General features: G+C 36.4%; 1 protein-coding gene across 9 annotated transcripts in view; it reads right to left on the bottom strand.

Moving 5' to 3' along the window:
• Window positions 1-27,151, bottom strand: part of PSD3 (pleckstrin and Sec7 domain containing 3) — a 669,219-nt gene that overhangs the window by 361,140 nt on the left and 280,928 nt on the right. For all 9 annotated transcript variants that reach the window (XM_079909126.1, XM_079909122.1, XM_079909125.1 and 6 more), the window contains one exon: window positions 5,112-5,201. In XM_079909126.1, coding sequence (XP_079765252.1) covers window positions 5,112-5,201 — 90 coding nt within the window. The remainder of the gene's footprint in view (window positions 1-5,111; window positions 5,202-27,151) is intronic.

The raw sequence follows: 27,151 nt of genomic DNA on the forward strand, positions 1-27,151 counted from the left end.
GTTTCATGTTTCATTGCCAAAAATATTCAGTCTGGAGCTCTTCAAAATGATATTATTGTGCAGCCAATAACTGACTGACTTTTCACCCAGTGTGCTCCTATGCCACTTTTCACTGGCTCCTTTTCTCTTATTTCCTATTGTTTCTTCTCTTCTTTCATGTAAATATATTATGAAATGGCTACTTCCCCTCTAGACATGTAAATAACTGGTAGTCACCCCCAAAGTCCCGAAGTCTCTTCCAACATGTAATGTACCATTTCTAACCAAAGTTAGAAATGAAAAGCAAACTGGACTAAAGATTCAAATGTAGCTTTTCTGTTAAAATCAAGAATAGAGGTTAATAGGAAACTCAGAAGAAAAAAACTTGGGAAACAGAAAGGCAAAGAAGCAAGGTGCTACACTTGGAGCATGAGATAGAGGATGATCAAGAAAATTTTTAAAGATTATTCTACAAAGCGCTTCAGAAACATGCATATGATTACATGTCAACACTCTCACTAGTTCTTAGAATCTGCCCCTGATGAGACTGGGTGGAAGAGATCCTCAGGATAACACAGTCAAGAATCTATAAAAACTGACGGGCAAGACCGTTAAACCGATGAGCCTTCTGACCCAGGGCTCTCTATCTGGAGAACGCACAGAGCAGGGAGACATACAGCAACACTTCTTCCCCAGGGATTTGAAGTCACTTCAAATAATTCACATCCCCATTAATATCCCAGGATTTTCTTGGGATCTTTAAGAGGACCAGAACTTATTTGCTTCCTCAAAGGTTCTTCATGATCTCAGGACCAGTTTAATTCCAAACTCTCCTTAGTCTCTCCGCTGTTGCAGCATCCAATACCCAAACCAAACCTAAGGTATAAAAATGTTCCAAGAGGGATAAGGTGCAAGAGAAAGGCACTGTTGCTAACAAGGTAAAAAGGCAGAAAACATAGGGTTAACCAAGGTTCATTGTCAGGTGCCTACAGAATGTCAAGACAGACTTCACTGAATAATGCCTCCCGTGAAGGATTTCAATGGCCATTCTTTGGAACCAACAAGTCTTTAGAAAGAAAAGAAGCCATAAATGACGAGGATTAAAAATCTTACCACAAAAGGAGGCAATGCTCAAGGTCAAGGTCACAAATGCTTCCTGTTAAAGACCAAGATGATGTGTGTGTTTAGGCTGAAAAGGGATGGGGGATAGAGGTCTTGTCTACTGACGCTAATCCCACTCAACCCTAGGACATGTAAAACACCTTGGGTCCAAATACTCACAGGAAGGGGTGGAGTCCTTGTCCAGTCCACTTTGAGATAGGTAAAGAATAAAGTAATATTAAAAATAAAAACTTATAATACCTAACACATGCTAGGTCTCTAAAGAGTTTATATATTATTAACTCATTCAATTATTAAAACAACTAGATGAGGTGGGTGCTAATAAAACCACCCGTTTCATAGATGAGGAAATCAAGAGACAAAGTTTAAGTGAATTTGCTCACAATCACTAGGCTAATCAGAGAGAGGAGCTGGGACTGGAATCCAGTCGTACAGTTCCCAAGACCATAGTCATAATCCTCAAGCTTTCATGTCTCTCAGGAAGTTCAGCCTCCAACCCAGAGCTGGCCCACATTTCACATTCTCATCCTCTTCTATTTATGTCCTGAAGATTTTTATTAGAGTTTTAGGGATGTCCTATTAAATCTATCAGAACTTTTTCCACCTCATCCCCAATGATGCCTGAAGGCAAACCACATCCAAGCATTGGGATGGGGAGGCCCTGTGGAGCCATAAAACACGCCAGATGGTTTGGCATAGTTTGGTCTTGATTTGGTGAGGAAATAGTCAGGGGTGCTTATGAGAAAGAAAGAAAGAACATTAATGTCTATGGAGAGGAAACGGGGGCGGGGGGAGATGAAGTGGAATATTAACCTAAATAAAAATCAAAATAAGTCTCCTACTAAAACTGTACCTATTTTTCAAATGAAGACCCATCTCAAACATCACATCCTCCCAGCCAGTTTCAAGTTTAAAGAACCTAAATAATATTCTATCACTGGCTGTCTTTTGGTACCCAACTTTTTCCATTTTATGCCATAGATATCTATAACTTATGCTCTAAGCAACCTGTCGGGGGAGAACTCTTATTTGCACAAAGCACTCATATACTCATGTATCTGTTTTAGGTCATTTGAGTGAAAAGGGAAACAGCAGTGGAATTGTAAATTGTAAAAAGGGCTCAATATACCATTATCTATCCTTTTCATGTACCTTAAGGCAAATTTAAAGCAAAATATTAACTCAAGTCTCTGAATTTGAAGGCTTGAAACAAGTTCCTCATTGTGCATACCTTTAAGTACGTTAAGGTCTATTTTTCTGTAACCATTTCCATTGACAACAGCAGAATTCAGTTTATATTTTTATTTTAATATGGAATAACTGTCCATGTTAAGGGAGAAAGGACCCTCCATCGTTTTCAGTAGTTTATGATCTCTGAGGACAGGGGCCCATTTGGTTCTGACACGTTCTCCAAGTCCACACCTGAACACACAGTGGACCTTCAATAAATATTCCTGACTACGCAACCACACTGAACAGATGTAAGTTGAAATGTTACTTCCGGTCCAAAGAAATCTGAACAACAGACATAAATCCAAATGCTACTTTTGATCCAAAGAAATCTAAAAGTAATAAGGTCAATATGTAGCAATAACCATTTATTGGTTTGATCCATGTAACTTTAAATATCTTACGTCATAAATTAAACTGCATGTAGGACATGCCTGTAATTTTTTAAGTTGGGGAGGGGGTGGCAGAAGACAGAAAGGGGTTAGTCAGAACCTGTAAGATGATACCAAACATGTTTGTGTTTATCTGTACGTATGTATCTGTCTGTGTGGCATGTGTATAATATTGTCCCCCTAAATGCCAATTAATATTCCACCCAATAATTTATCTCAACAAGGAATGAAGAGTTAGCTATTGAAAGAGAGAGAGAGAGAGAGTTCTGGTGGGAGGGGAGGAGAGAAAGAAAGATATGAAAGAGAGAAAGAGAAAACAAAGGAGAAAGGAAAAGACAGAAGTAAAGAGAAACAGAGAGGAAGAAAGAGGGAGGCAGAAAGGGAGGGAAAGGGAGAAGGAGCAGGGAAGAGGGCTGGCCACACAGAAGAGTGAAATGAAACCAACGGTTTGAAGAAACTGCAATAAAATCCAGATTCCTACTGAAATGGAAAACTCTCCTCTTGGATGGGTGAGTGGCTGGGGTTTGTTATAAAAAGGAATCAATATTTTACTTGACAATTTCCATGCTAAATGCCACTGTCATTTTCAGTGTCACTTCACTGTCATCTTCCCACACAGTAAATAAAGAACAGTATAACACATATTTTTCCCTGAGATTTGTAAACGTGATCTCAAACTGTACAACTGTGACAAATCAGCCAGCAAATTCTTCGCTGACTAAATCAAAGAACATGTTTACCCCAAGGAGAATGGTAGCCGCTGCACTGTACATTAACTACATTTGGTTCAGAAAGCTCCATCAACCATGCTCTAAATCTGCCCACTATGTACCCAGTCACAAACGTTACCATAAGCCTACCACTAAAGTCTGAGAGCTTCATTGTAAAAATTATACCTGTCAATTTTCATTGCTGACATAATTTGATAAAAGCCTCACAAATCCTCTCCTAGAAAGACTGTTATTTTCCATGCTAGTACCACTAGACTGAAAAAAGACCTGTTAACATGTGTGTACTGTATAACTTCCATGGATGCACAGAACATATTTATTAAGTCTCAATCCAACACCTTTTACTTCCCGTTCCCATTTGGAATTGTAGCTTCAGAAACGGCAGCATTTATTCTATAAAGAAAAGGCTTAAAAAATACCTTCCTTATATAGTAAGCTGAAGATACATTTCTTCCTGCTTTTTTCATAATATAATTTTTTAATGAGCTGCAATTAAAGCCAGTAAGACTTGGAATCTCATAATGCCATTTTTACACCTTCTTTCATTTTTCAAAGTATATATGTCTTTCCAAATCTGGCAGAACTTGATTCTACATATTATGTAGTTTAAAAGTCACAAAAAAACATAATAAAGGACTTATCCTTCAGCTGGTACATTTCCATATTATACCATGATTCAAATGTGCTGCCCTTCTTAGCAAATTCAGTCAAAATAACTGAATCCAAAAGAAATATACATGTGTATAAAGTTTTTAAAAAGAAAGTTAGAATCAAACAGAAATCTGTAAAAATCACATTCTCAACATACACATCTTATCCTGAACTTCTAAAATATTCACATCCATTATCAATCACTTGATCAAATGCACATTTCATTTATACTGCTGCAGGATGCTATGAATTCCAAAGTTGATGTTTCTGTCTCCTAGAAAACAATCTGACTAGAGGGAAAAAGATGCTAATTGTTACCAATAATAAAGCTGAGTGCAAATAATTCAGGAAATCTACAATTACTCAGATTTAATTTAATCTCTTTCCAGAGATGACCTGAGTGGATTTCTGACTAGGAACTGAAGAGTCAGAACTCCTTCCTTTAGTGTCTGCAAATGCTTTTTGTTTCCATAAGGAATATACCTTTGTGATCTTTCTCAAGTTCTGACAGTCAAGTAAATCAAAAAATGCCCACTATTTGTATCAGCAATTATTCCAAATCTACTTATTATCTCAGTATTATCAATTACAATGTGGACTTTTAGGAATTATTAATCAAAGGGTACTTTGCAGTCTGACGCATCAAGGACAATGCCCAACAGAAACATCACCAATAAAACTAAAAGAAAAAAACAAAATACTTAAGTGATCTTAGTCTATTTTAGATTAAAAGGTAAGTAGAAAATATAAGCATATTTTAAAAACCAGTATTTAAGGGTAGGGGATTAAGAGGTACAAACTACTAAGCATAAAAAAAATGTTATAAGAATATATGGTACAGCAAAGGAAATATAGTCAATATTTTATAATAACTTTAAATGAAGTATAATCTATAAAAATATTGAATCATTATGTTGTATACCTGAAACTAATATAATATTGTAAATCACCTATACTTCAATATATGAATAAATAAATAAATAAATACCAGTATTTCAATGCTTACTTTCAGTAGATCCTTGGAGAAATCACCACCCTCATCTACCCCTTGGAGGTTTGCAATGAACTCTTGGCAGGTCATCTTCTTTCCAATATTCTGGAATAGAGGCAAATAATACATCATGATGGCATATGTGGAATTAAGATTATTTCTTGAAAATGTGATAAAGCAAAGCAAGACTGATTTGGTTTTTCAAAACCAAACACACACCCCCCAATATATGCATATATATACATACAAGTTTATATGCATATGAAAAAACAGATGGCTTATTATGCTTTTAAAACTGTCATTAAATATGAATAGCAAAATTACGTTAAAGCTTTATTTTAGCCTAAGATAAAATCTGAAAAATCTATGCTACTTTTATAAAAATAATATATAATGTAGTTTTTACAGGAAAAACATGAATAAAATGACATTTCTGAACTGAACTCTGATAGCTATTTATTTGCTTCTTTATTTGTATTTCCTACCTATTGCCAAGAACAATGAAGGACCTGAGATTTTAGCCTACTACTTCAAGCTAACAAGTTAGTCTATCACAACCTGCTGAATGCAGTCAGAAGCAGGACCACAGGAATTTATCACAACAGAAGTGGACAGAATCCCAGTGTTTTCTTGCTCCAGTTCCCTGAGTCCCAATTTTCACAGAGCAACTTAAGTGGGGCCAGCTGACACCTGCACACACAGCAGAAACCCTGAGATTTGGGAACATGAATCCCTGCAGTGGGGCAGTAACCATACCTATCCCTTTGCTCTAAAGTGAGAAACCAGCTCTTATCTTCCAAGGTCATATGCAAATCTAACCATTGCTCTGGGAATCACTACGTCTTCCAATACTGCTCACTATAGGAATTACACTGAAAAAACAAACCAGATCAAAGGCAACCAAACTTCAGTTCACAAAATATAAGAAAAGCAAGAGACCCATGGAGGACTGTCTACAAACACATTTCCAATCTGACTTAAGGATAATAAGTTTAACCAAAGAAAACCTCATTAATAAACAAAAATTTAAAAATCTGAACTGTAAAAAGAGAAAAGATACAAGTGTGCTGACTGAGAAAACTAATAAAATTGCTAGGACAGAGAATTGCCTCCAATGCCAGCTCCAATCAACTAGTATAAGTTGCCAGTTGTAAAGTATTCTGAGGTTGAATATGGGCACCAACAGAAACCCATCATGCGTGCAGGAGAGGGATGTATTGATAGAACACAAGTGCACAGGCAGGGAGTTTCTGGTAAATGTGGTCAAGTGGGGTGGTCAAGTTCACTTGAACACAAAGTTCACCAACATAGTAACATCCCTGCACACAATACACGTATGAATAAAAGGCATGCTCTGCAAGCCTATTTTATGCATAAAAGAATAAGAATAGGGTAGAACAGTACTCTTCAAGTTGGTGGAGAATATTTCTGGAGACAAAGACTTTAAAAGGAATGCAAAACCATAGATAGTTTTAAGGGAGTATTTATACAGAACTTAAAAAATACAAATCTGCCTGAGAACAGATTCACCTGTGTGTCTTAAAAGTAATCGCTTCCCAGAGAGTCCTTCAAGATGGTGGAGGAGTTAAGACATGGAGATCACCTTCCTCCCCACAAATACATCAGAAATACATCTACGTGTGGAACAACTCCTACAGAACGCCTACTGAATGCTGGAAGAAGACCTCAGACTTCCCAAAAGGCAAGAAAATTACCACGTACCTGGGAAGGGCAAAAGAAAAAAGAAAAAACAGAGACAAAAGAATAGGGATGGGACCCGCCCCTCTGGGAGGAAGCTGTGAAGGAGGAAATGTTTCCACACACTAGGAAGCCCCTTCGCAGGTGGAGACAGGGGTTGGGTGGGGAGGGGGAAGCTTCAGAGCCATGGAGGAGAGCGCAGCCACAGGGGTGCAGAGGGCAAAGCGGAGAGATTCCTGCACAGAGGATCGGTGCCGACCGGCACTCACCAGCGCTAGAGGCTTCTCTGCTCACCCACCAGCCAGGACAGATGGGGGCTGGGAGCTGAGGCTCAGACTTCAGAGTCAGACCCCAGGGAGAGGACTGGGGCTGGCTGCGTGAACACAGCCTGAAGGGGGCTACTGCACCACAGCTAGTGGGGAGGGAGTCCAGGAAAAATTCTGGATCTGCCTAAGAGGCAAGAGATCATTGTTTTGGGGTGCGCGAGGAAAGGGGATTCAGAGCACCCCCTAAACGAGCTCCAGAGACGGGCATGAGCCGCGGCTATCAGCGCAGACACTAGAGACAGGCAAGAAACACTAAGGCTGCTGCTGCAGCCACCAAGAAGCCTGTATGCAAGCACAAGTCACTATCCACACCTCCCCTCCTGGGAGCCTGTACAGCCCGCCACTGCCATGATCCCGTGATGCAGGGACAACTTCCCCAGGAGAACACACAGCGTGCCTGAGGCTGGTGCAACGTCACGCTGGCCTCTGCCGCCACAGGCTCACCCCACATTCCATACCTCTCCCTCCCGCTGGCCTAAGTGAGTCAGAGCCCCCAAATCAGCTGCTCCTTTAACCCTGCCCTGTCTAAGCAAATAAGAGATGCCCTCAGGCAACCTACACAAAGAGGCAGGGCTAAATCCAAAGCTGAACCCCAGGAGCTGTGCGAACAAAGAAGAGGAAGGGAAATCTCTCCCAGCAGCCTCAGGAGCAGAGGATTCAATCTCCACAGTCAACTTGATATACCCTGCATCTGTGGAATACCTGAATAAACAACGAATCATCCCAAATTAAGGGGGGTGGACTTTGGGAGCAACTGTAGACTTGGGGTTTGCTTTCTACATCTAATTTGTTTCTGGTTTGTTTACCTTTGTTTAGTATTTAGACTTTATTATCATTGGTACATTTGTTTATTCATTTAGTTACTCTCTTGCTTTTTTATATATATAGATATATTTTTTTTCCTTTTTCTCTTTTTCTGAGTGTGTATGTGTATGCTTTTTTGTGTGATTTTTGTCTATATAACATTGCCTTTACCATTTGTCCTATGGATCTGTCGGTCAGTTTTTTTTATTATGCTTTTTTTTGTTTTTCTTAGTATAGCTTTTAGAGCTTGTTATCATTGGTGGATTTGTTTTTTGGTTTGGTTGCTCTTTCTTTTTTATTATTTATAATTTTTTAATAATTTTTTAATTTTAATAACTATTTTTTTCCTTCCTTCCTTCCTTCCTTCTTTCCTTCTTTCCTTCTCTTTCTCTCTCTCTCTCTCTCTCTCTCTCTCTTCTTCTGAGCCGTGCAGCTGACAGGGTCTTGGTGCTCCAGGCACGTGTCAGGCCTGTGCCTCTGAAGTGGGAGAGCTGACTTCGCTAAGACCCAGCTGCACTCAACGACCAACAAGCTACAGTGCTGGACACCCTTTGCCAAAAAACTAACAAGATGGAACACAACCCCACCCATTAGCAGAGAGGCTGCCTAAAATCATAGTAAGGTCACAGACACCCCAAAACACACCGCTGGATGCAGTCCTGCCTACCAGAAGGACAAGATCCAACCTCATCCACCAGAAAACAGGCACCAGTGCCCTCCACCAGGAAGGCTACACAACCCACTGAACCAACCTTAGCCACTGGGAGCAGATACCAAAAACAACGGGAACTATGAACCTGTAGCCTGCGAAAAGGAGATGCCAAACGCAGTAAGGTAAGCAAAATAGGAAGAGAAACACACAGCAGATGATAGAGCAAGGTTAAAAACCCACTAGACCAAACAAATGAAGAGAAAACAGGCAGTCTACCTGAAAAAGAATTCAGAATGATAGTAAAGATGATCCAAAATCTTGGAAATACAATGGAGGAAATACAAGAAAAGTTTAACAAGGACCTAGAAGAACTAAACAGCAAACAAACAATGATGAACAACACAATAAATGAAATTAAAAATTCTCTAGAAGGAATCAATACAGAATAACTGAGGTAGGAAAATGGATAAGTGACCTGGAAGATAAAATAGTGGAAATAACTACCACAGAGCATAATAAAGAAAAAAGAATGAAAAGAATTGAGTACAGGCTCAGAGACCTCTGGGACAATATTAAATGCACCAACATTCGAATTATAGGGGTCCCAGAAAAAGAAGACAAAAAGAAAGGGACTGAGAAAATACTGGGAGAGATTATAGTTGAAAATTTCCCTAATATGGAAAAGGAAATACTCAATCAAGTCCAGGAAGTACAGAGAGTCCCATACAGGATAAATCTAAGGAGAAACAACCCAAGACAGATATTAATCAAACTATCAAAAATTAAATACGAAGAAAAAATATTAAAAGTAGCAAGGGAAAAATAACAAATAACATACAAGGGAATCCCCATAAGGTTAACAGCTGATCTTTCAGCATAAACTCTGCAAGCCAGAAGGGAGTGGCAGGACATATTTAAAGCAATGAAAGGGGAAAATGTACAACCAAGATTACTCTACCCAGCAAGATTCAACAGAGAAATTAAAACATTTACAGACAAGCAAAAGCTAAGAGAATTCAGCACAACCAAACCAGCTTTACAACAAATGCTATAGGGACTTCTCTAGGCAGGAAACACAAGAGAATGAAAAAACCTACAATAACAACCCCCCCCAAATTAAGAAAATGGTAATAGGAACATACACACTGATAACTCCCTTAAATGTAAATGGATTAAATTCTCCAACCAAAAGACACAGACTGGCGGAATGGATATAAAAACAAGACCCATATATATGCTGTCTACAAGAGACCCACTTCAGACCTAAGGAAACATACAGACTGAAAGTGAGGGGACGGAAAAAGATATTCCATGCAAATGGAAATCAAAAGAAAGTTGGAGTACCAATTCCCATATCAGACAAAATAGACTTTAAAAAAAAGACTATTACAGGACACAAAAAAGGACACTACATAATGATCAAGGGATCAATCCAAGAAGATATAACAATTGTAAATATTTATGCACCCAACATAGGAGCACCTTAATACATAAGGGGAAATTGACAGTAACACAACCATAGTAGGGGACTTTAACACTCCACTTTCACCAATGGACAGGTCATACAAAATGAAAATAAATAAGGAAACACAAGTTTTAAATGATAGATTAAACAAGATGGACTTAATTGATATTTATAGGACATTCCATCCAAAAACAACAGAATACACTTTCTTTTCAAGTGTTCATGGAACATTCTCCAGGATAGATCATAACTTGGGTCACAAATCAAGTCTTGGTAAATTTAAGAAAATTCAAATCTTATCAAGTATCTTTTCCGATTGAATGCTATGTGACTAGATATTAATTACAGGAAAAAATCTGTAAAAAATACAAACACATGGAGGCTAAACAATACACTACTAAATAACCAAGAGAGCACAGAAGAAATCAAAGAGGAAATCAAAAAATATCTAGAAACAAATGACAATGAAAACACGATGACCCCAAAACTATGGGATACAGCAAAAGCAGTTCTAAGAGGGAAGTTTATAGCAATACAATCCTACCTCAGGAAACAACAATCATCTCAAATGAACAACCTAACCTTAACATCTAAAGCAATTAGAGAAAAAAAAAAACCCCAACGTTAGCAGAAGGAAAGAACTCATAAAGGTCAGATCAGAAACAAATGAAAAAGAAATGAAGGAAACAATAGCAAAGAACAATGAAACAAAAAGCTGGTTCTTTGAGAAGATAAACAAAATTGATAAACCATTAGCCAGACTCATCAAGAAAAGAAGGGAGAAGACTCAAATCAGTAGAATTAGACATAAAAAGGAGAAGTAACAACTGACACTGTAGAAATACAAAGGATCATGAGAGACTACAAGCAACTATAAGCCAGTAAAATAGATAACCTGGAAGAAATGGACAAATTCTTAGAAGGGCACAACCTTCCGGAACTGAACCAGGAAGAAATAGAAAATGTGAACAGACCAATCACAAGCACTGAAATTGAGACTGTGATTAAAAATCTTCCAAAAAACAAAAGCCCAGGACCAGATGGCTTCACAGGCAAATTCTATCAAACATTTAGAGGAGAGCTAACACCTATCCTTCTCAAACTCTTTCAAAATATAGCAGAGGGAGGAACACTCCCAAACTTATCCTATGGGGCCACCATCACCCTGATACCAAAACTAGACAAAGATGTCACAAAGAAAGATAACTAAAGGTCAGTATCACTGATGAACATAGATGCAAAAATTCTCAACAAAATACTAGCAAACAGAATCCAACTGCACATTAAAAAGATCGTACACCATGATCAAGTGGAGTTTATCCCAGGAATGCAAGGATTCTTCAGTATACGCAAATCAATCAATGTGATAAACCATATTAACAAATTGAAGAATAAAAACCATATGATCATCTCAAAAGATGCAGAAAAAGCTTTCAACAAAATTCAACACCCATTTATGATAAAAACTCTCCAGAAAGTAGGCATAGAGGGAAGTTATCTCAACATAATAAAGGCCATATATGACAAGCCCACAGCCAACATCGTTCTCAATAGTGAAAAACTGAAATCATTTCCTCTAAGATCAGGAACAAGACAAGGCTGGCCACTCTCACCACTATTATTCAATACAGTTTTGGAAATTTTAGCCATAGCAATCAGAGAAGAAAAAGAATTAAAAGGAATCCAAATCTGAAAAGAGGAAACAAAGCTGTCATTGTTTGCAGATGACATAACACTATACATAGAGAATCCTAAAGATGCCACCAGAAAACTACTAGAGTTAATCAAAGAATTTGGTAAAGTAGCAGGATACAAAATTAATGCACAGAAATGCCTTGCATTCTAATACACTAACGATGAAAAATCTGAATGAGAAATTAAGGAAACACTCCCATTTACCACTGCAACAAAGAGTATAGAATACCTAGAAATAAACCTACATAAAAAGCCAAAAGACCTGTATGCACAAAACTATAAGATACTGATGAAAGAAATTAAAGATGATACAAACAGATGGAGAGATATACCATGTTCTTGGATTGGAAGAATCAACATTGTGAAAATGACTATATTACCCAAAGCAATCTACAGATTCAATGCAATCCCTATCAAACTACCAATGGCATTTTTTACAGAACAAGAACAAAAACTTTCACAGTTTATATGAAAACACAAAAGACCCTGAATAGCCAAAGCAATCTTGAGAAAGACAAACAGAGCTGGAGGAATCAGGCTCCCAGACTTCAGACCACACTACAAAGCTACAGTAATCAACACAGTATAGTACTGGCACAAAAACAGAGACATAGATCAATGGAACAGGATAGAAAGCCCAGAGATAATCCCACGCACATATGCTCACCTTATTTTTGATAAAGGAGGCAAGAATATACAATGGAGAAAAGACAGCCTCTTCAATAAGTGCTGCTGGGAAAATGGACAGTTACATGTAAAAGAATGAAATTAGAATACTCCCTAACACCATACACAGAAATAAACTCGAAGTGGATTAGGAGCTAAATGTAAGGCCAGAAGCTATAAAACTCTTAGAGGAAAACATAGGCAGAAGCCTCTATGACATAAATCACAGCAAGATCCTTTTTGACCCACCTCCTAGGGAAATGGAAATAAAAACAAAAATAAACAAATGGGACCTAATGAAAGTCAAAGCTTTTGTACAGCAAATGAAAACATAAACAAGACAAAAAGACAACCCTCAGAATGGGAGAAAATTTTTGCAAATGAAGCAACTGACAAAGGATTACTCTCCAAAATTTACAAGCAGCTCATGCAGCTCAATACCAGAAAAACAAACAACCCAATCCAAAAATGGGCAGAAGACCTAAATAGACATTTCTCCAAAGAAGACATACAGATTGCCAACAAACACATGAAAGGATGCTCAACATCACTAATCATTAGAAAAATGCAAATCAAAACTATGATGAGGTATCACCTTATACCAGTTAGAATGGCCATCATCAAAATATCTAGAAACAATAAATGCTGGAGATGGTGTGGAGAAAAGGTAATCCTCTTGCACTGTTGGTGGGAATGTAAACTGATACAACCACTGTGGAGAACATTATGGAGGTTCCTTTAAAAACTAAAAATAGAACTACCATATGACCCAGCAATCCCACTACTGGGCATATACCCTGAGAAAACCATAATTCAAAAAAGGCATGTACCATAATGTTCATTGAGCACTATTTACAATAGCCAGGATATGGAAGCAATGTAAGTGTCCATCGACAGACGAATGGATAAAGAAAATGTGGCACATATATACAATGGAATACTACTCAGCCATAAAAAGAAATGAAATTGAGTTATTTGTAGTGAGGTGGATGAACTTAGAGTCTGTCATACAGAGTGAAATAAGTCAGAAAGAGAAAAACAAATGCCATATGCTAACAAATATATATGGAATCTAAAATACAAAAACAAAAAAAGGTTCTCTAGAACCTAGGGGCAGGACAGGAATAAAAATGCAGATGTAGAGAATGGACTTGAGGACATGGGGAGGGGGAAGGGTAAGCTGGGACGAAGCGAGAGAGTGGCATGGACATATATACACTACCAAATGTAAAATAGATAGCTAGTGGAAAGCAGCCGCATAGCACAGGGCGATCAGCTTGGTGCTTTGCGAGCACCTAGAGGGGTGGGATAGGGAAGGTGGGAGGGAGACGCAAAGGGGAGGAGATATGGGGTATCTTTGTTATAAAGCAGAAACTAATACACCATTGTAAAGCAATTAAACTCCAAAAAAGATGTTAAAAAAAAAAAAAGTAATCACTTCCCACTTCTCCTTTCACAACTGCCCTTCTGCCTTACAACATGGAACAATCTGTCCAACATGTGCTAGCTAATTAATTATAGTGAACGTGCTAAATAACTTTTGTTAAAAACTTTGCCTCTTCCATCAGCAAAGAGGGCATATAGTCACACTTACATGAAAGACTGGATGAATGTTTTAACAATGATAACTAGCTTTGCCAATTAAATGTATTTGGTAGATAATTCCTATAATTTGAATAAATTGCATCTGCAGTCCTAAGTTTTGATGAAAATTTAAAGCACAGAAAGGAACTTTAATGGAAAATACACTATACTGAAATAGACAACACAATAGAAAATAACATTATATTGAAAAAGAAAATGTCTTGAAAAAGCAATGTCTCAATTTTCCCAATCCTTATCTAGTATATCAGATCAAACAACGTGCCCCAAGGTAAAATGTAACAAGTATAATCAATAGTCATTTTGATATGACTTGCAATGCTTTTTTGGGATATGTTTCAAGGATTTAAGAAAATGAATGAATAATGACCAGGTAAAAAATTATTTTCCACGTCAGGTGATTCCAGTTCTTTGCTTTTAAAAAAATTAAAAGAGGATGTAATTTAATCATCAGTTAAGAACAAAAGTGTTTTTAAATATATAATTTGGTGAATTCAAATACTTGTAACATTATCTGCTTTTAATCAATTTTGCATTGCTAATAATGATAAAAATTTCTTTTAGAATGATTTATATTTAAACACCTGAAGTCTTTTAGTCATAAGAAATTGAAACTTTCATTTCAACTTACATAATTTTTGTTAAAATAAGTATCAAATAAAACAATATCAATAAAAGACTGAAATATAAAAACATAAAAATAAAACTATGGAAAAGTGGGCAAGGAGCAAAAAAGAGGGTTTTTTTAATATGATGGAGTGTCAACTTACTATAACTTTTAAAAAAATACCAGCTTTATTAAAATATAATTCATATAACATTCACCCTTTTGAGCTATATAATTTAATAATTCTTCGTATACTGATAAAGTTGTATGACCATCACCACTACCTAAATTCAGAACATGTTCTTCACCCCAAAAAGCTGCCTCATATCCATTAGTAGTCACTCCCCAAATCTCTCTTCCCATCACCACTACCCATCTCCTGGCAACCACTGACAAACTTTTTACTTACTAAACCCTATGGAGTTGCCTATGCAGAACATTTCACATAAATGGAATCATACAAAATGTGGTCTTTCATGACTGGCTTCTTTCATTTAGCATAACGTTTTCAAGGTTCACCCATACTGTAGCATTAATCAGTATTTAACTTTTTAAATTGCCAAATAATATTCCATTGTATAAATATACTAAATTTTGTTTATCCATTCAGAAGTTGGTAGATACTTGGACTGTTTCCAAATTTTGGTTATTATAATGTAGCTAAAAATATTTGTGCACAAGTTTTTGTGTGGACATGTTTTCATTCCTCTATGTGTATAACTCAGGAGTGGGATTGCTGGGTCATATGGTAACTCTATGTTTAATCATTTGAGAAATTGATGGCACCAGTTTACAGTCCCACTAGAAGTGTATGAGAGTTTCAATTTCTCTACATCCTTACTAACACTTACCTGCTCTTTTTATCTTAGGCAACCTAGTGGGTGTGAACTGGTATCTTCTGGTTCTGATTTGCATTTCCCTAATGACTAATGATGTTCAGCATCCATTCATGCACTTATTGGCCATTTGTATATATTCTTTGGAGAAATGCATATTTATATCCTTTGCCCTTTTCTTATTACTTGTGTTTTATTGTTGAGTTGTAAGTGTCCTTTGTATATTCTGGATACAAGCTCATTATCATATACACACTTCACAAATACTGTCTCTTATTATGAGAGTTGTCTTTTCACTTGATGGTGTTCTTTGAAGCAGAGAAAATTTTTAACTAGATGATATTCAATTTATCTATTTTTTCTTTTGTTGCTTGTGCTTTTGGTGTCAAATGTCAAATGCAACATGGAGCCCAGCTGCTCCATGGCATGTGGGATCTTCCCAGACTGGGGCACGAACCCGTGTCCCCTGCATTGGCAGGTGGACTCTCAACCACTGCGCCACCAGGGAAGCCCTTGCGTTAATTTTTGTACAAGGTAGGAAAGACAAATCCAACCTCATTCTTTTGCATGTGCTATACGGTTGTCCCAGCACCATATGTAGTCTTTCTCCACTGAATGGCCTTGGCATCCTTGTCAAAAATTAGAAGACTGTAAATATAAGGGTTTACTTCTGAACTCATAATTCTATTGCACTGATCTAGATGTTTGGTTTGATGCCAGTATAATACTCTCTTGATTTTTGTACATTTGTAGTAAGTTATTTACACCTCTGCATTCTTTTTGATATGGTTAAGAAAACCACATGAACAATTAAGCACCTTAATGATTTTTACATGCAGAGTTCAGTAGGGTTATGTATATTCACACTGCTGTGAAACAGATTTCCAGAACTCCTTCATATGGCAAATCTTAAACTCTATACTCATTTAAAAAACAACTCACCAAGCTTCCCTGGTGGCGCAGTGATTGAGAGTCCGCCTGCCAATGCAGGGGACACGGGTTCATGCCCCGGTCCGGGAAGATCCCACATGCCGTGGAGCAGCTGGGCCCGTGAGCCATGGCCGCTGAGCCTGCGCGTCCGGAGCCTGTGCTCCGCAACGGGAGAGGCTACGACAGTGAGAGGCCCGCGTACCACAAAAAATTAAAAAATTTAAAAAATAACTCATTTTTTCTCTCTCCCCCAGGCTTCTGGTAACCATCATTCTACTTTCTGTTCTAATGAATCTGAATATTTAGGTAACTCATGAAAGTGAAATCATAGTGTTCTCAAAGTTTATCCATGTTGTAGCATACATCATAAGTTCTTCCTTTTTTAAGGCTGAATATTTCACTGTACGTATACATTTTTGTTCAACAATTCATCCACTGGTAGACATTTGGGGGTTCCACTTCTGCACTATTGTAAGTGCTGCTATGCACATGGGTGTGCAAACATCTCCTTGAGATCCTGTTTTCAGATCATTTGGATATATAACCAGAAATAGGATAGAGGCATCATGTGGTATTTCTAATTTTTTAAGGAACCGCCATATTATTTTCCATAGGGTTGCACCATGTTACAATCCCACCAACAGTGTATAAGGGTTCCAATTTCTCCACATACTTGCCACCTTTTTTTTTTTTTTTATAGTAGCCATCCTAATGGGTGTGAGGTAGTTTTGACTGGCATTTCTCTGATGATTAGTGAAAGTTGAGCATCTTTTCATATGCTTCTTGGTTATATGTATAGTATCTTCAGGTAAATGTCTAATTCAAAGCCTTTGCCCTCTTTTTAATTGGGTTATTTGATTTTTTGTTGTTGTTGTAGAGTTGCAGGAGTTCATTATATATTCTGGATATTAATTCCTCATCAGATATATGACTTGCAAATATTTTATCCCATTCTGTAGGTTGTCATTTCACTTTGTTGATTGTGTACTTTGGTGTACAAAAGCTTGTAAGTTTGATGTAACCCCATTTGTCTATTTTAAATTTTGCTACCTGTGCATTGACTGTCAGATCCAAGAAATCATTGCCAAGTCCAATGTCATGAAGCTTTTTCTCTATGTTTTCTTCTAGGAGTTTTGTAATTTTAGGTCTTGTATTTAGGTCTTTAATCTCTTTTGAGTTAATGTTTTATATGGTATAAGGGTGCAACTTCATTTTTTTGCTTGTGGATATCCTTTATTCCCAGCACCATTTGTTGAAGAGACGAACCTTTCCCCATTGAGTAGTCTTGGCACCCTTGCTGAAGACTGTTAAAGCATATATGCAAGAGTTTATTTGGGGGCTTTGTATTCTATTCCATTTGTCTATTTTCTGTCTTTATGCCAACATCACACTCTTTAGATTATTGTAGACTTGTAATATGTTTTGAAATCAGGAAGTGTGAGTCCTCCAATTTTGTTGTTTTTCAAATCTGTTTAGGCTATTCACAGTCCCTTGAGATTCCATACGAATTTTAGGATGAATTTTTCTATTTCTGCAAAAAATGTCATTGGGATTTTGATAGGAGTTGTAATTGAATTTCAGTATTAGCTTATCAAATTTCTGGGGGGGGGGAAGAAAAGCCAGCTGGGATTTTGACAATGGCTGTGTTCAACCTGAAGATCACTTTGGAGAGTATGGCACTTTAACATTAAGCCTTCCAATCCATGACCATGAAATTACTTTCCACTTATTTGGCTTCTTTCAACAATGTTATATAGTTTTCAATGTCAATGTATTGATCTTATATTAAGTTTATTCTTAAGTATCTTAGTATTTCTGACTGATATTGTAAATGAAATGAATTTCATTTTCATATTGTTCATTGCTAGTATCAGCAATACAAATGATCTTTGTATATTCAACTTTTATTCTACAGCCTTGCTGAATGTGTTTTTTAGATTCTAATCATTTTTGGATTTTTGTTTTTCTTTTTTTGTAGATTCCTTAGGATTTTCTATATAAAAGATCAGGTCTTCTGCAAACAGAGAAAATTTGACCTATTTCTTTCTTATGTTCTTATGTTTTATTTTTTTCCTTGACTAATTACCCTGGATAAAATCTTCAATACGTTACAAAGAAGTGGCAAATGCAGACATTCTTGTCTTGTTTCTGATCTGGAGACAGCTTTCCATCTTTCCCATAAAGTATGATGTTAGCTATGAGTTTTTCATAGAGCTCATTTTCAGGAATTAAAGAAATTCCTTTTTATTCCTGCCTTATTAGATGTTTTCTTTTTAGTTATGAAATGGTGTTGGATTTTGGCAATGCTTCTTATGTGTTTACTGAGATAATCATGTGGCTTTTCTCTTTTATTCCATTAATAAGGTGATTAGATTGATTTTCATATGTTGAACCAATCTTGTATGCCCGTAATAAATCTCAAATGGTTATAATGTATAGTCCTTTTTATATATTGCTAGATTAGGTTTCCTTTTTATTTCTTTACGGATTTCGTGTCTATGTTCACAAGGGCTATTCATAAGGGATATTAGTTTTCTTGTGATAGTTTTGACTGGCTTTGGTATCAGGGTAATACAGTCCTCATAGAATACTTTGAAAAATACTTTGATTTTCTATTTCTTCTTGATTCAGTTCCAACAATATTTATCATTCTAGAAATCTGTCCATTTCACCTGGGTAATCTAATTTGTTAACATACAATTGCTGACACCCTCTTTCATTACTGACTTTAGTAATTTAAATCTTTTTTTTCCCCCATGGTCAGGCTAGCTAGACATTTGTCAATGTTGTTGACCTTTCAAAGAAAAAACTTCTAGTTTCATTAAAATGTTTATTGTTTTTCTATTCTCTATTTGCTTCTTCTCGAAATTATTTCCTTCCTTCTGATTTCTTTGGGTTTAGTTTGCTTTATTTTTGTTTCTTATACTGGAAGGCTACTTTATTGCTTTGAGATCATTCTTCTTTTTAAATATAAGCAATTACAGCAACAAATATGCCACTTAGCAATGCTTGAGCTGCATCTCATACGTTTTATGCTGCATTTAATTTTCATTTGTCTCAGAGTATTGTTTAATTTCCCTTGTGAATTTCATCTTTGGCCCATAGTTATTCAGTATTCAGTATTGTTATTCAGTATTGTTCATTTTCTACAAATTTCACTGTTAATGACATAATTCCGTTCCATTGTACTCAGTGAACATACTCTGTATATTTTCACTCCTTTTCAACTTACTGAGACTTAGTTTTTGTTCTATCTTGGAAAATATCCCATGTGTACTTGAAACGAATACATATTTTGCTGCTGCTGAGCGGAGTGTGTTACAGAGTGTGCTTTGTTGATTTCTGCCTAGTTATTCTAAAGATATTTGTAAGTGGAGTACTGAAGTCTCAAACTATTGTTGTTAAATTGTCTATTTCTCCCTTTAATTCTCCCCCCCCCACCACCACCAGATTTACTGAGATATAGCCGACATGTAACATTGTGTGAGTTTAAGGTGTTCAAAGTGATGTTTTTCTACACATGTATAGCAAATTGATCACAGTAAGGTTAGTTAACACATCTATCACCTCACATAGTTACCTTTGGTGTGTGTGTGTGATGAGAACTTTTAAAATCTACTCTCTTAGCAACTTACAAGTACACAATACAGTATCATTAACTGTAGTCACCATACTGCACCATCTCCAGAACACATTCATCTTATAACTGGAGGTTTGTAAGCTTTGACCACCTTTACCTATTTCCTCCACCCTGCAGCCCCTGGCAATCACCTATCTACTCTCTGTTTCTATGAGTGCATTTTCTTTCTTTTCTCCCAGCTTTATTGATATAATTGACATATAACATTCTATAAGTTTAAGGTGTCCAACATAATGATTTAACATATGTACATATAGCATATGTACATATAGCAAAATGACTGCCACAGTAAGATTAACACATACAGCTCTCCATATATTTACATGTTTGTGTGTGTGGTGACAACGTTGAAGATCTTGACAACTTCCAAATACGGTGCTGTTAACTGTAGTCATCATGCTGTGCATTATTAGATCCTGAGAACTAATCCATCTTATAAATGAAAGTTTGTACCCTTTGACAAGCTTCACCCATTTCCCCCACACATACCTGATCTTGGCAACCACCAATTTGCTCTGTTTCTATATGTGTGCATTTTCTTTTTAGATTCCACATATAAATGAGATCATACAATATTTGTCTTTCTCTTATTTCACTAGAATAATGCCCTCAAGGTTCATCCACGTTGTCACAAACAGTAGGATTTCCTTCTATTTTATGGCTGAATAATATTTCATTGTGTGCGTATCTATCTACTTACCTACCTGCCTATCTATCTCACATTTTCTTTACCCATTCATCCGTAGATGGACACTTAAGTTGTTTTCATGCCTTGGTATTGTAAATAACGCTGCAGTGAACAGAGGAGCATGGGTATCTTTTAGAGATGGTGATTTCATTTCCTTTGACTATATACTGAGAACTGGGACTGCTGGATTATATGGTAGTTCTATTTTAATTATGAGAAACCTCCATACTGTTTTCCATATATGGCTTGTATCAAGTTACATTCCCACCAGAAGTACACAAGGGCTCCCTTTTCTCCATATCCTTGTCAGCACTTGTTAACTGCTGTCTTTCTGAGAGCAGCCATTCTAACAGGTGTGAAGAGAAAGCTCATTGTGAGGTAATAACTCACTGAGGTTTTGATTTGTGCTTCCCTGATGATTAATAATGATGAGCATCTTTTCATGTACCTGTTGGCCATGTGTATATCTTCCTTGGAAAAATTCAGTTTCTTTGCCCATTTAATCAGATTATTGTTAGTGAGTTGTATGAGCTCTTTATGTATTTTGATCATTAACCACTTAGCAGACAAACAATTTACAAATACTTTCTCGCATTCCGTAAGTTGCCTATTGTTTTTGTTGATGATTTCCTTTGCGGTGCAAAAGGTTTTAAGTTTGATGTTGTCCCATTTATTAATTTTTGTTTTTATTGCTTTTGCTTTTGGTGTCAGAGTCAAAAAACCACTGCCAAGACCAATGTCAAAGAGCTTACTGCCTATGTTTTCTTCTAAGAGTGTTATAGCTTCAGGTCTTACGTTCAAGTCTTTAAATCCATTTCAAGCTAATTTTGTGAGTGATATAAGGGTCCAGTTTCATTCTTTAGCATGTGGTTATCCAGTTTTCCCAACACCATTCAATGAAGAGACTATCTTTACACCACTGAGCATTCTTAGCTACCTTTTCAAATATTAATTGATTATATAGATGTGTGGATTCATTTCTGGGATCTTAATTCTGTACAATTGGTCTATGTGTCTGTTTTTATGCCAGTACCATACTGTTCTGAGTAGTACAGCTTTGCAGTATAATTTGAAATCTGGGAGGTGTGATGCATATGGCTTTGTTGTTCTTTCTCAAGACTGTGTTGGCCATTTGGGGTCTTTTGAGGTTCCATACAAATTTTAGGGTTGTTTGTTCTATTTCTGTAAAAAAAAAAATAAATGCCATTAAAATTTTGATGGGGACTGCACTGAATCTATAGATGGCTGTGCATAGTATGGATATTTTAACAATATTAATTCTTCCAACCATGAACATGGGACATCTTTCCACTCATTTGTGTCTTCAATTTCTTTCTTCAATGTCTTTTAGTTTTAAGTATATAGATCTTTCATCTCTTTGGCTAAATTTATGCATAAGTATTTTATTGTTTTTGATGCCATTGTGACCGGGATTGTTTTATTTCTTTTTCAGAGAATTCATCCTTAGTGTATAGAAACACACACTGATTTTTGTATATTGTATTCTAACAGTTTTTTTTTCTGTGTGTGAAGTCTTTAGGGTTTTCTATCTTTAAGATTATATCATTTAAGAAAAGAAATAATTTTACTTCTTCCTTTCCAATTTGGATGCTTTTTATTTCTTTTCTTTGCTTGACTGCTCTGGCTAGGATTTCCATTACTGAGCTGAATAGGAGTGGGGAGTATGGAAACCCTTGTTTTGTTCCTGACCTTAGAGGAAAAGCTTTCAACATTTCACCACTGAGTATGATGTTAGCTGTGGGCTTGTCATGTATGGGCTTTATTATGTTGAGGTACTTTTCTATACCCAATTTATTGAGAATTTTTGTCATGAAAGGATAATGAATTTTGTCAAATGCTTTTTCTGTATCTATTGAGATGATCTGTATGATTTTTAACCTTTCAGTCTATTAATGATTATTGATTTGTGTATGCTGAAACACTTTTGCCTCATAGGGATGAGGCACTTGATCATGGTGTATGATCCTTATAATGTACTGCTGAATTCAGTCTGCTAGTATTTTGTTGAGAATTTTTGCATTTATATTCATCAGTGTCTTGTGATTTTCTTGTAGTGTCTTTATCTGGTTTGGGTACCAAGGTAATGCTGGCCTTGTAAAATGAGTTTGGAAGGAGTCCCTCCTCCTCTTGAATTTTTTGGAAGAGTTTGAGAAGGACTGGCATTAATTATTCTTTAAATATTTGAATTCACCAGTGAAACCATCTGGTACTAGGCCTCTCTGTGTTGAGAGGTTTTTGATGTTGATTCAATCTCCTTACACATTATTGGTCTGTTCAGGTTTTCTATTTATTTTTGATTCAGTCTTGATAGGTTATATGTTTCTAAGAATTTATTTCTCTTCTAGGTTGCCCAATTTATTGGCATATAATTGTTCACAGTAGTCTCTTATGATCCTTTGTATTTCTGTGTTATCTGTTGTAATGTCTCCTCTTTTGTTTATAATTTTATTTATTTGAGTCCTCTTTTTGTCTTGGTTAGTCTAGCTAAAGGTTTGTGAATTTTGTTTCAAAAAGCCAACTCATAGTATTATTAATCTTTTCTATTGTTTTCCTATTTTTCACTTCATTTATTTCTGCTCTTATCTTAGCTCTACTCTTTATTATTTCCTTCTGCTAACTTTGGCTTACTTTGTTCTTCTTCTAGTTCCTTGAGGTGTAATGTTAGATTGTTTGAGATATTCCTATTTTCTTATAGCTATAGTTTGTTCTTAGAACTGCTTTTGCTCTATCCCATACACTTTGGTATGTTGTGTTTCCATTTTTGTTTGTCTCAAGATACTTTTTCATTCCTTTTCAATTTCTTCTTTGATCCATTGGTTGCTCAGAAGTATGTTGTTTAATTTCCATGTGTTTGTGAATTTTCCAGCTTTCCTCCTATTAATGGATATCTAGTTTCATACTTTTGTGGTCTGAAAAGATACCTGATATAATTTTTATCATCTTCAATTTGTTGAGACTTGTTCTGTGCATAACATGATCCTAGAAAATGTTTCATGTGTGCTTAAAAATATATATGTATCATGCTACTGTTTAATGGAATATTCTATATATGTCTGTCAGATCAAATTGATCTATAGTGTTGTTCAAATCCACTATTTCCTTTTTGATTCTCTGTTGGATGATCTATCCATTGGTGAGAGTGGGGTCTCCAAGTAGTATTATACAGCTGACCCTTGAACAACATGAGTTTGAGCTCCATGGGTTCACTTACACATGGATTTTTTTCAATAAATACACTGGAAAATTTTTTGGAGATTTGCAGCAATTTGTAAAAAACTCACAGACAAACCACATAGCTCACAGCCTATCATCACAGAGAAGTGATTTTTTTTTTAATGTAGCAATGTTTCTAATACTATATTATAAATGACTATAATGCTGTATGCCATAAAAATTTTATAACAAGTTATTCATTTGTGTACAGGCTAGGCTACCATGAAGCAATCTTATTGCTGCTTCTTTGTTATCAATGCATGAATCATTACACCTGTAAGTAAATATGAATTTCTTTTCCACATTATCTTTTCATTTTGATGTCTGGCATTATTAATACATGTAACACCTATAGCATTTTGTACCACATAAGACAATATTGATGTAGGTACTGACAGAGGATTCATCTTATAAACAGGTGATAAGCTTAATGATAATTATAAGTTTAACATAAGGAGGAGAAAATACATTTGCTGTACTGCATTTACTGATACCACTAAGTTCATAAACTTATAGTACAGTAAATGTATTTTCTTCTCCTTATGATTTTCTTAATAACATGTTCTTTTCTCTAGCTTACTTTATCGTAAGAATAAAGTATGTAATACATACAACATACAAAATATGTGTTAACTGACTGGTAAGGCTTCAGGTCAACAGTAGGCTATTAGTTAACTTCCGGGGAAGTTAAACATTACGCACAGACTTTCAGCTGTGCGCAGGGGTCGGTGGCCCAGCTCCCACGTTGTTTCAAGAGTCAGCTGAATCACTCTCTCACCTTTTAGCTCTGTTAGTATTTGCTTTATATGTGTAGGTGCTCTGGTGCTGAGTACGTAGTCTCCCTTGCACTTGTCAGCTTTTTATCCATGTATTTCAGGGCTGTGTTACGAAGTGCCTATACCTTAGAATTAGTGTTTTATCCTCTTGGTGGACTGACCCTTTTATCATTATAAAATGTCTGTCTTTGCCTCTAGCAGTTCTGGTCTTAACATACATTTTATTGATATTAATGGAGCCAGTCCACCTGTCTTTCAATTACTGTTAGCCCAGTAGTACTTTTTCCATTCTTTTACTTTCAACTTACTTGTCTCTGAATCTAAAGTGTGTCTTTTGTAGACATAGTTAGATGCTTTTAATCCATTTTTCTAATCTTTCATGTCCAATACCTGGCTTCTCCTAGAGGCAGTTTCTATTGACTGTTATTCATACTATGTATGGGCCATACTTTCCTATTTCTTTGTCTCAAAATTATTTGTTGAAAACTAGAAATCTTAAATAACATAATACAGCCACTCTGTAATTCAGGTTCCTTCCCCTCCCCAGCTTTTGATGTCACTGTTTACTTGCTTCTCCTGAACTAATTCTGTAAAGTCTATATTCTTTGCTGTGTGTGGCCACTGAAGTCTCTGCTCAGTTAGCTCAGCAGTCAACCTATTACTGGACAGAGGTTCCCTAAACACTCTGAATCAGGAAGTAGTCAGCCTGTGCCGTGGGGTTCTGCATGTGCTGAGGCTCCAGGAGGTCGTTCACAAATCTGTTTGAGGCTTCACTTTCTGCTTGTGCAAAATCTCAAAGTCAAGAAGAAGTGAGAACTTAGGGCCTTCCCAAGTTTTTCCTGGGCATGTAGACACAGATTCCCAAATATATTCAGAGCTTACCAAAGCCCCCTTTATATATCTTATTTCCCAGCTTTTCCTTTTGAGTTTTTTGGTCAGCCTCTTGTTTGTCAGCCTCTTGTTTACCACCATCCCAGGCAGCAGCAGTGTTGAACAACTGCCACATACTCTGGGGAAAAGTTTGCTTTCAGTGAGTGAGTGCAGAGTCAGATCAAAGAAAGACAAGCTATGCAAGTGACGATTTTCCAGGGAACTGCCAGACAAGTCACATACACGTAATGACAATTCCCTGGGAATGGGACTTTGAGGAGAACTCCAAATTGCCCATTCCAGTGGATGCTAGGCTTTCGGTTTTCAAAGCTACCGTGACTGTGAGGCTATTGGTTTTCAAGATTACTCTGGAGCGGGGGAGAGGGGAATGGTTAACAGGATAAGTGAAAACAGCACAAAGCTTTCTGTTCTTATGGAAATTCAGCTGGGTTTTATTTTTTTCCTCCAATAAAGTCTTTAGATTGTTACAAGCATTCTGGTTAATATCCAGAGTTCTGAAAATGTTTATTTTGGTCATTTTTTGCTAGTGTTCTCACTGTTTTTTGGAGGAACGGATTTTCAGAAGTACTGTCATTTAGAAATATTTCTCCCTGTGATCTTTAGACCCTAATGAAAGACAATTTTTAATATCAATAATTAACATCCACATCAAAAATTCTCTCTTTTCATAAGCTTTATTTACTTAACACAATAAAATATTTAGATGACAACTTTAAACTGGATGAGAAGCTACTAGTTTTTTCCAAATTCTTTTGGAAGATTCATGAGCAGTATGTGTAAAGATCACTCAGTCAAAAATGCTTCTTTAGGACACCAGGAATTTCTATTATAAGGTGTAAATAAAACTTTCATCATTTAATTAACAATTGTTATGTTTTACAACATTTAAAAATAATGGTAAAGTCCCTGGTGTTATTTTAGTTTATAAAATCACACTCATTCTAAATTCAGTTTTATTTCATTTACTTGCTTGTTTGGTATTGCCTTTTGTATACTTTCACAGTGACTAAACATTGCCTATCTTAGTATAAAGATATCAATTTGACTCACATGGACTTTGAAACAGCAATTAGGAAAATAGCAATTGGGGGGGAAATGGGTATGTAAAGTCAGACCAACAAAAGATAATTCAAACACTTTGGGTCCTCCACAGTAAGGTAGTGTTCTGGGTGCAATCAACTGGAACAATTTGCCTTGATTTGTCTGACCAATGCAGGGAATAAAGATATGCCTTGATTTGTCTGACCAATGCAGGGAATAAAGATAACCAAAATACATGGCTTTCTATAGGTCAAAGATGCCCAACAACTTCTGGAATACTTGGTTAGTTGAGGCTCTTTAAATCTGCCATTTATTGTCCTCCTCTGACTCACTGGTAATTCTTCTAGGTAAGGTTTAGGAGCAAAAGCAAAGGGTCAGGTCAGTCCATTTTGCGTGTTACTGACATCAGTGTTTAAACACTCCCCATGTTTTTATACCATTTTTATCAGGGAATAAAAATAAAATGGGTCTTCCCTAGTGGCGCAGTGGTTGAGAGTCTGCCTG

The sequence above is a fragment of the Stenella coeruleoalba genome, assembly GCF_951394435.1.
Source record: "Stenella coeruleoalba genome assembly, chromosome: 21".
NCBI lineage: Eukaryota > Metazoa > Chordata > Mammalia > Artiodactyla > Delphinidae > Stenella > Stenella coeruleoalba.